At 50.7% G+C, this 10,922-nt stretch overlaps 1 protein-coding gene across 2 annotated transcripts in view; it reads right to left on the bottom strand.

The window, feature by feature from the left end:
* Nucleotides 1-1,800: 1,800 nt before the first annotated feature.
* Nucleotides 1,801-10,922, bottom strand: part of LOC144155679 (uncharacterized) — a 150,138-nt gene continuing 141,016 nt past the window's right edge. For both annotated transcript variants that reach the window (XM_077687275.1, XM_077687276.1), the window contains exons 5-7: nt 8,071-8,227; nt 7,422-7,737; nt 1,801-6,989 (exon numbers count right to left, since the gene is read on the bottom strand). In XM_077687275.1, coding sequence (XP_077543401.1) covers nt 6,247-6,989; nt 7,422-7,737; nt 8,071-8,227 — 1,216 coding nt within the window. In that variant the 3' untranslated portion in view covers nt 1,801-6,246. The remainder of the gene's footprint in view (nt 6,990-7,421; nt 7,738-8,070; nt 8,228-10,922) is intronic.

Below are 10,922 nucleotides of genomic sequence, written 5' to 3'. Positions count from 1 at the left end.
TTAAATTTGATGTTGATGTTGAAGTTGTTTTCATGAACTTTATCTTGGGCGAGATGGACCCACCCAATAGTAATAGCCAAAGTATAGTCACGGCAGTCGCGGCAAACGGGTTGGGGAAATAGCAAGATTTTTCTGGCTGCACTTTGTGCACCCTGTGGTGCTTCGTATTTCGGGACAGCGTTTGTGAATTACCATAACTTATTTAAGGAAAGACCGTTGTTAGCACTTCGTAAGTTTTTGAAACGGCCGTAGAGCCCTCTGTATTTTTTGCGAACCGCAAACCGGTTAATACGGTCGAAAATGGCCCTGACAAACCCACCCAACCTTCTACTCATACAGATATACGGAACATATACCCCTCGCGAACTGTCACCTATAACGCCGGTGACGCCGAGACATGGCAAAATTGGGCTTTGAGTGCGACGTCATTGCGCCTGGTGAAGTGCTTCGTGAGCGGCGTGCAGAAGCTCCGTCACTGACGTCCAGACACACGGTCGCTTTGCGTGCCTTCGTTCGGAGATTTTCTTAGCAGCACCGCTTCAGGAACGCGAGCGCTTCTGCACGAAGGCTTTAAACACGATGGTCTTGCTTGGGCTACTTTGTCTGTCTGTCTGTCTGTCTGTCTGTCTGTCTGTCTGTCTGTCCGTCCGTCCGTCCGTCCGTCCGTCCGTCCGTCCGTCTGTCTGTCTGTGTGAGCGAGTGAGTGAGTGAATTCGTAGTGAGTGAGTGCGAGTGGTGAACGTGAGCGCGAGTGAGCGCTTGAGTAAAAATATTTTTTTAGTGAGTGCGACTGAGTGACGTCCAGTTTTGCCGTGGTTTGAATAGGTATAACATCGCAATGAAGCATGGTATTATCGCAATAAATAATATCTCAACAGCCATGCTAAAGGTTCCCATTACAAAAAAGTGTAATCGTCGGTTAGTTTTTTTTTTTTTATTATTGACAAATTCAACCAAATTAGTCTGGATTGTACAAAACTCTTAACCTCATTGTCTTGCCACCACGCTCCGAGAAAGTTATTTAATAAGTAAACTCAGAGTAAGGCATTGTTTCGACTATTGACGCAACTAACATCGTTAGCTACAGCTACAAGAAACTGCGATTCACGCAATTTTGTTTGCTGAGACCTCACACGGCGTTACTGGCTGGAAATAATAGGACAATTGGAACCACAGCCTAAACTTGCTTTGCAGGCGTCACGCTTATTCTCCCATGCCCGAAAATTATAGCGGGGTTCGCAGGGGCTCGTATTTTGCTTTATTCAGCCGCTCTACAATACTTACTCTAGGCCATTCGGTCCGAACAGAATACGCGTTTTGCAGCACGCGGACGCAGCAAACGCGGTTGGCGCTATAGTTGTTTCGGGCAAAAGACTGCGGTTTTTCCCGGGTCCAAGCCAAAGCGAACTGCTGTTAGGTTAACATCCTGGTGTGTTCTCGTTGACTGCCTTTGCGGAAAACTATCTGGGAAATATCATAGCTTAAGAGCAGTCATCTTATTCGTAGATCTTCATTAAAAGAAAGTGTTCGTCCGGCATTGTTGTTTTCTTTTGGCCCCCAGTTAATTTGCATGTCCCCGTTCGTGCAATAAATAACGCATCTCACAGCTATTCAGCGGTCGTGTTGATACATAATTCAAAATACGACTGTACGCTTACCTGTCCTTTCGCAAGGAATGTTGCTGCAGGAGTTGGTACACAATTGTTGTGAGTGACGATGAGCGCAGACGATGAGCGCAAACACTACGCATGCAGATATAGCCGGCAGGGCACGCCCGCCGGATAGAAGGACATGAAACGGTTGTAAGGTTTTTCTCATCACTATATTTTAATCCAACACGTTGTATTTTACTGTATTACACACGCAGTCTGTCACCGTCGTGGTTTCCAGTGAACCACTCGTGATAGCAACTCGAAGGGGGGAAATAAAGAGGCTCAGGACGTGAAATCAACAACTAAGACACGCAAAACAAAACAATAAAATATTACAGAAAAGTTCACGTTCTGTTTTGCGATCAGGGTCGGAAATCCACCATCCTGCGTTTCCTTCTATCCACACACTGCATCACTCACTTCTTAAATATGTACAGTCTTTTTTTGCACCATTGCCTTTGAATAAGTTAGAGACGGAAGTTCACTGTGCCTCCACGCCACCTCTTGCTGAAGCCTCCTTGCGCGCTGCTTTTGGCGCACTTCGAAATGCAGAGAGCCGCGCGCCACACTTGAGAAAACGGAGCCGCACTATCGGGAGAGAGTAGCGGCACCAAGACGCCATTTTGAAACGCTGCGTCCGCAACAGGTGCTGTTCAAATTTCGCGCCGTAGAAGAAGCGGCCACAGTATGAAACACTTCGGGGGACACGCAGCTGCACCCCTGAGGAGACAAAGGAGAGGAGTTGCTGCGGCGCGAGCGGCTGATATCCCTGGCAGAGTGGTGGGCACAGCCGTTTCGATACAAAGGCAAAGAGTATTGGCCGTGAGAAGCGAGCCATGGTCGTCACCAACCGAACAGAATCGGGCGTTAACATTCGCCATTCTCGCGGGTGAAACAAATTTCACAATTTTCCGTCAGTCGGCGTACAGGCTGTGAGAGACACTGTCGGACCAAAAAAAGAGAAAAAAAACGAGACGACAAAGAATGTTCCGAAATGCTATTTTAGCTCATCAACTGTGATGCACGCCCCAAGCAACTTGGCTTTCTGCGCAGCACACACTAAAAAAAAAATGCACGATAAGTGTGTCCTGTGATATGTCTATAGGAGCCTTGTTTGGGTGAGATGCAAATATTTTTTTTCACTAATGCGCAGTCGCGAAGACGTATTATATCGTCCCTGGCGTTTTATTTTCCGCTTGCTCGCGACTAGCGTCGCCATAATCACGCAACATAAATTAAACAAGTTGTTCGCAATTCCTGCTACCACCACGCACTCTTCTGAAACTCACAAATGTGCTGCGGGACCGCTGGGCAAACATTCAACTGAATAGAAGAAAAACGCAATGAACTATCAACACCCCAACATGTCTGTTCCGCTATTTTTTACCACCTGACACCCGGTTTTTTTTCCCCTTGTAGCCAGCACGAAAATTCGGGATACTTCAGAAACACTGAAAAAAATCATCCGTCTTGTTACAACTGAGCACATGATTTTGAGAATAACAAAAACTCGGAGGACACCTAAGCAATTCTTATAAGTTGTGAATAATGCGAGAGCATTAATGGGTAACTGAACGCCGCTGAATACTCCATCGAGTTTCGCTCTGCGAGTATGTTTTTGAGTTTTGCTTTGCGATTGAATTCGTGCAAAGCAGGCGCTGTGGAACATGTCCCAGCCAATGGCATTGCGTACCAGTGGAGTCCCTTTCTTGAGTTTTATCAATGTGAAACAAGCGCTCCGAAACGCTATGCAGTCACGTGGATTTAGGAACCATTTCTCTAATACAGACGCCGGGCAGTGGATTTTGCGATAAATTGGTCAGTTAGTATACTTTAAAGAAAAAAAAAGAACACCCACTATCTCCTTCAATTTTCAGCCGCTGGAGCGGGGGGCAACGTGGTACTAATAGCGTACGCTTTTTTTATTGTGAATTAATTTAGGCATGAAACGCTCGATATTGACGAAATTATCCGAGCTTAAAGCTTAGAGCCCAGGCTAGCAGATCACTGAGCATCAATCTGTTCGCTTGCACAACCGAAAGAATCACCGAAACGATCAATGGCGATTTAGCTTTCGACGCCTCTATAGGCGAGTTCGCTCAACTAGTGTGCATATATTAATAACCACCTAAAGCGCATTAGAATTAGCTCTTACTGCTATGCTACAATTTTTTGAAAAGCAGCTTTTACCGCAGTGCGTTCGTAAAGCTGTATGTGACGTGCGCGAAGTCTGAGAGCCCCTACGTTGCCTTCATTTCTTTTAGCTGAGCTACTGACGCCACGGTATACCCGCAACCTCGTCTTGCTGTCCCTTCGATGGGCTTTCGCACTGCGTTCACAACGATGCGAAAAAGACTGGAGGACAAATAAATAAATAACCATAAGTAACGAGAGTATTCTTTTTGCGTTGAACACTTGAACCCCGTGTTGGCTTTTGAGAATACAGAGAAGGCAGCGTACTTTTTTTTTTTTTTTGCCTCAGCTATACACGCGCGACAAACTGACGCAATGTTCTTTCCCGCTTAAAACCCCGGTCACCTAGATAACTTTCTGCACGTCTACACACTCATGTACACCTGCTCAAGGGTAACCTAAATGAGAGCACACATTGCAACTCTACTGATATGTTTAAATTACCTTTTGCCCGCCACGAGGAATCACAGTTTAGTTTGGCGGCACGCCGCTTTGTGGCGCGCCATACGCTATCGCCTAGGCGGCCTTTTGGCGAATCGCACTGGGTTGCCTTTTGTGACACCGTGAAATAGTCGAAATAGTACGATCTTTCTTCTAGACCAGCATGCGCGAGAATGCCGGCGAAATTTCTCGCTTCTCATCCACCTCACTGGGCGCCACCGGACAAAGCATTGTTGACCAGTAGAGACAAAGTGTCTTGCAGGCTCGAAGCTCAAAAGCTCACTCCTTCACAGCTCGGGCCCTCAATCGAGCCACCGTACTACACACCAGGACGTTTGTGATCTCGCCAACAATATCGCTCGTAACTAAATACAAGCGAACACAATCAACGACCTGATCCAAGCGAAGAGTTTCTACCCGCGGATAACGATCTCTGCGACGATGTACCATGAAAACGTGAAAAAAAGATGCCCGAAGTTTGGAACTGCAGTCACGACTGCTTAAAAGTAATTTCACTCCAACGGTGAAAGTGATCATCGAAAGGAAGGCAAAAAAAATTAAAAATGGTTTCGAACAAAACAGTAGCAACACAACAAGAAGAAGCAAGCTTCAAATCGAAAGATGCTAGTCTGCAGTTTTAAAGCTTCCGTTAGTTGTGTTATAGCATCGCGCCTCTGTAACAGTTTTTGAATCGGCCGTCTCTCCGCCATGATTGAGGAAGAGCTTAAGCTTAATAAGAGTATATGTAGCCTGATTCAGATATTCCTAAAATACCTCACGGGTGTTCGTCTTCCCATCGGCTGGCAAGTTCAAAAGTCGGAATCAGGAAAACCACATAAAAGCGCCATACGAAGGGGCGAAGCGCGCACTTGAAAACCAGCACAGCCACCCGAAACCCTCGCGTGCAAAATCACAGAGACGCTGGTACCCACTACATGCAACACAGAGCGTTTACCGCTGACTAAAAAAATCTCCATATGAATCATAGGAGCGAATATGCCATAACAGAAGACATTCCTTCAATGCAAACACATCGAATGTTTAGTTTCTCATTCAGTACGAACCCGAAGCGATTTCAGTTATTACAAAATATGCAAATGCTCTAAAATATCAGCCTACAGCAATTTTTAACGTGCTTAACCACGAAACAACTACAAGAAAGCTGTAATAAAGTAACCACCGTGTTTGTCTCATCAAGGCTAGCCCGCGCACAAGAGCAGCAGATCAAGAGAGAGCGTGGGGGGGGGGGGGGGGGGGAGGAGAGAGAGAAGGGGGGCTTGTCGAGTGGGTCTTGGCATGAACGATGCGAAATGACATCAAATGTACGGAGGCGGCAGCAAACAGGAGAAACGTATCTCCTCCTCTCTTCGTTTCTATGTACAAGGGTTGGGAGGGACGAGGGGAAGAAGTCCGCGCACTATTCTTACTTTCATAGTTGTCAGCGCGTGCTACAAACGATGCGTCCGAAAGCAGGCTCCTCCGCGCCCGGATGGGCGCAACGTAGACTGTAGACGACCAGTGGTTGAACGCCGGTGGCGCCCTCATCTCGCCATTTGCCGTAGTCCAGCGGCGCTCAGTGGGCGCGAAGTCACCAGTGATAACAAATAAATGCCCCATGCTTGAGTAGGAAGCTCGAGATGATGATAGTTCAGCACAAGGTCAGCGTGCTGGCGTCACGCACACGACACAGCAGCCAGAGGAAGGGAGGTCTTCTAGGGTGCGCCCGTCAATACAACGGCAAAGTCTACATGCAGTGCTACGACGCTGGGACAGCGGAACGTACACACACGCGCACACACGCAGACACACACGCACGCACGCGGGCACTATGCGGGGGAAACATGGCGACGAAGTCCGCTCATCCCTCGAGAGGAAAGCGTGGCGGCAGTTCCTGGCGGACCGGCGCGCGGGTCGTTGCGCTGCGACCGGTAGCAGTTCGGAGCCGTCGCCGGGCGCTGCCTCATGAGGGACTGGGCTGGGGTGCGCTTGCCTGGCTCGTCGAGGGACTACTGCTGCTGGTAGAGGCGACGGCGGCCGCGATGGCAGCCGCCGAAGAGCGCGCCGGCGCCAGCCGGCTCAGGTTGAAGGCACCCGAGGGTCCCGGAGGTGGTCCGGCCGCTGGCTTGGGCAGAACCATGTCGGCGGCCGCAGAGAACGCGGCGGCAGTCCGTAACCTGCTCAGCGAGGCGGCCGTCGTGGAGTCCGTAAGGGGGGAACCGGCAGACACGGGCGCCAGCCCGGCCGCGGGGGACATGATGGTGGGCACGCTGTACACCGTGGACAGGGGGAACGAGCCGCCGCCCAGGCCGCCCAGCGTGCTGGCGTACCACGAACTCGTCTTGTGGTACGGGGAGAGGTAGTCGAGCCGCGCCGAGCGCTGCAGGGACGCCATGCGCGCCGCCACGGCCGCGGCCGTCGGCGCCCCCGGAGACAGCAGGCTGTGGCTCGGACTTCCCGACGTGGCCGTGTCCACGATGGACCAGATGCGCGGCTTTGGCGCTGAAGACACGTCGCTGTGGCCATTGGGAGACGCCGCCGGAGTCCGCGCCGACGACTCGGAATCGGACAGCGAGGCGTCCGACAAATTGCCGCCGCCCTGCTGCAGACCATGCCGAGGCTCTTCAGACGAATGCGACGCACCGCTTGGCCGCCGCAGGTCGGTCAGGTCCGAGGACCGAGAGTCGTCGTCCACGTCCACCAAATCTGCACCAGTTGCGCAAGAGCAGTCGCCCAACTATCAGACACTGGAATGGCGCCCGTCTTCACTTCGTACTTGCTTCCTATAGTAAGCATGTGCTTTTAAGAGCTTGTCTTGAAAATACCGCTCATTAGGCTGCGTTTTCGCTTGATCCCGGAAAACAGCGCCCAGGTGCAAGGATAACAAAAAAGACGACAGACAAGCGCTATTTACGCAGCGCTTAATCACTGGGGCATGCAGGTATATAGGACGATAATCAGGTCATGCTGCGTACGCAACATGTAGGTGTTGGGGACCGAAATGCTCTGTCGTTTGCAGCTTTCTTGAAATAAACGCACTATTGCACCGACTTTAATATGCAATACTAAAAGCTCTTTTTTGCGCCTCAACATGACGGAAGGAAAGGGGCCTATCGAATACCATCGGGGTCCACTTACCGTCGGACTCGTCGCGCGGCCTCTTGCGGGTCTCCGAGAGGCCCGCCGTGCCGGCGGCAGCGGCCATCAACTGGTGGTTCCTGCGTGCCAGCTCCTCGGCCGCCCTCGCCGCAGCCTCCGACGAAGACGAGGAGTTGTTGTTGTTCTCTTGGCGGGACGCGGCCGCCGATCCCTGGCCGTCCTTGGAGTCGTGTCGCGCGGGCGGCGCGTCGTCTCCGTCCGCGTCGTCGTCGTCGTCGCATCGGTTCCTAGGCGACCAGGTCATCTTGTTCTCCTTTTTTAGCCGGCGACGGGCGTTCGCAAACCACGTGGACACCTGCCCGGAAAAGGGCCGCAACCATCAGTATATAGGGCAACCACCATTTTACATAAGAAACACTTGTAGAAAAGTGTAAGAGTAAAGGTACGGGGTATACTGCTTCCGCTTCAAGACCTGCGCACTTTTTCAAACCCTTCGCCGACCTTCCTACTCAACTTCAGATTACGACAGTGCAGCTCTACGCGGGCAAGTAAACCTGCTCCTAAACGCGGAGGTGCATTCTACTGCCCCTATTGTGAATAATAACATTAGGAAGAAAGTGTTTTCAAGTGTGAGCGCAACGAACTGCAAGGCATGTCAAACTTGAAGTAGTGCCCGTGCAACCCGTACCTGCGTTAGCGTCATCTTCGTAATAATGGCGAGCATGATCTTCTCGCCCTTCGTAGGGTAGGGGTTTTTGCGGTGCTCGTTTAGCCAGGCTTTGAGCGTACTCGTGGTCTCTCTGGTGGCGTTCTTGCGTCGGGCGCCGTTTAGGTCCATGCCGTACCTGCGCACAAGGAAGTAGCCAACGATGCATGAATACTACGCGCTGGTAGCGCTCAAGGGAAGGGGGGGGGGGGGGACCGTGGGGAGGCCATAGTTTGAAACAAGAAGAATTGTCTTTGAAACAAATCACATAAGCGTCAGAGCAGTATTCTCAGGCTTTTACCCGGCGCGGCGGAACACCGCCAGGAACACAAACAAAGATGACCCCACCCCCCCCCCCCTTTTTTTTTTTTGTAGCAATACACTAAATCCTCTTCCCAATAAAACTGTACGGCGAAACAAATTTTCGAAGAGGAAGTCTAACATCGAGAAAAAAAAAAAACAGTCAGGAAGAAGCAACAACAGGGCAGGCAACGAAAAGAGAAGAAGCGTTGGGCAAGTGAAAAGCCATCCTCGCACCACACAGCAGCAAGAGACTAGTGTCGGGAGGCCGAGCTGGCTACCGCGTTGTACAGGCGTGTACGACTGCCCGCGACAGCGTTTCGATTTGCGGCGTCGTTCGGCCCGCAATTCCCACAAGGCAGCACCGTCCCAAAAGTGAAAGCAGCACAAAGGCGCTCGAGAAAGAGGCCGGCTACGTCAACCCCGCAGTCTTTCCCCCTCACTCCTCCGCTGCGCTCTTCTGAAAATGTAGAGGGGAGCAAGAAGACAGGAAGATCAATACCGAAGGAAACTTGGTTATACGCTGGCCATCCATGGCCGCAAGTCGACAAAACAATGAGGGGAACGGGATGTGCACACGGGTAATCACGGCGGCAATTGGCGACGAAGTTTAATCATGATTATCCCCATTCGTTAGGACACGGCCCATTCCCGCAGGGTATTTCATGTTCGGGAAACGAATGGCGTTCCTAGAAATTCGTCTCACTCGAAGGCCCCTTTCACCGGTCGAAGCGCCGCTATCGAAAGAGCGTTGTTCATTAGCAACACGGGGAAAACAGCACGTCGACTTAATTCTGAAAAATGAAGGCCAGGCTTCGTGGCGGCAGCGGCTGCTCCGCTAAGCCTCTACCTTGTGGCGCAGTATATGGCTCTAGTGCGCGTATAAGTATATGACATCTATCGGGGTGCGTTCATTTGCATCGCCGGGGTAAAGTAGTACGAGAAGGAAATTGCTGCAGTCTGTACGCCGAATGAAATTTACATCGGAACACGCTGCAGACTGCTGCTTGGATGGCGACTTGAAACAAAACTGGTGATTGGAAACACCTCTGTAGCCTGACGCAGTAGCGGTCCCAGGGTCCCATTGGTTTTTTTTTTTTGGGGGGGGGGGGGGGATTTTTATTTATGTCTTTTGTGGTGGAGGGGGGGGGGCGAATAAAAAACCGCTCCCCTCCTTGCGCCAATTCTGCGGAGGAGGTGATAACCATGCAGGCGTGTGCGCGTAATGTGGTGTAACCCGCTTGCGCACAAATCACCGTGATTTGTGTTAGCGACACAGTACTTTTTGGCGCCCCTTAGGTGGTGCAACGGCTGGCTCGAGCCCGCATTTCTGACGTTCACAACACGTTTGCGGCCTCGCACAAGTGGGATTTAACCTCGCGCAACCGGAAGGCTTAAAAAAAAAAAAAAAAAGAAGCTGAGGACCTCTTTGAGGGGCAGGGGGGGGGGGGATCGCCCCCTAAGCCCCCCCCCCCCCTCCCCTTAGGACCGCCACTGGCCTGGCGCATGCGCATTTCATAGCCATACTTGATGCTGAAGTGTGCAGAAGTGCACGGCCATGCGATGTCCCCAAAAGAGCGGAAGCAAGCTCGGGTCTGTCATGAGGCAGCTAGCACAATTCATTTGCTTCATTTAAAGGGTTCGAAATTATTAAAAAAAAAAAAAAAAAAAAAAAAACGAAGAGCCCGTCTCCATAGACACGTGCATCTCGTTCACCACAAAGATGTTTGCGGAGCAATGGACAGTGTTTGAGGACAGAAACAATAGCTTTGTCCTGCTATTGGTACAGCACTGGCGGAACCCGGACCTGCAGTACGTCCCCCTTTATACTCTCGACCCGCAGTGTACGTTTCGTATACCTCACGGTTTATCGAGGCAAACAGGGTGTGTTATACATCGCCTGCGCCTCAAAGTAGCCTACCAAAAGCTTTCTTAACAAAATCGGGCTGATGGCATTACCTCTGTGTCCCCTTTGCGGTGTACGAGAAGACACTGAACACCTGTTCTGTGTTTGTCCACGTGTTCACTCGGAGCGAATGACGCGCGAAGTTTGTTACGGGCGAGAACTCTCAGCATGAAGGACTTCTTAGCCACCTGCAACAGCGACTATATACAGTGCGGCGCGGGGTTTTAAAGCTGTTGTGCGTTTTCTTAGATACTCTGGACTCGACTCCAGCCTGTGACTGCCTCTGTCGATTTTTTTATGCGTGTGCGTGTCTGGTGTATTTTCTTTCGTTTTTCCTTTTCTTATTTGTATTATGCAAGTTAGCATTTAACCCGCATCACATGTACACCAACCATCTGAAGTAGCAAGCCCAGCATTATGCAGGGCTGACCTCTTCGGTCTCATTAAAGAATTTTCTCTCTCTCTCTCTCTCTCTCTCTCTCTTACTGTGTACACAGGCTCAGCCTCGAGTTTGGCTCTTGTCCATGCAGCGCTATGATTTTTTGTACCCTCTGTACCCTATTTATTAGATATTCTTTCACAGGCATCCTCTATTTCAACTCATCGGCCTCATAGAAGACTCACCAAC

Source organism: Haemaphysalis longicornis, unplaced genomic scaffold (assembly GCF_048455015.1).
Source record: "Haemaphysalis longicornis isolate Haplotype H1 unplaced genomic scaffold, Haemaphysalis longicornis Haplotype H1 scaffold_1, whole genome shotgun sequence".
NCBI lineage: Eukaryota > Metazoa > Arthropoda > Arachnida > Ixodida > Ixodidae > Haemaphysalis > Haemaphysalis longicornis.
The sequence above is the reverse complement of the archived record's forward strand: the minus strand, read 5'-3'. Positions and strand labels throughout refer to the sequence as shown.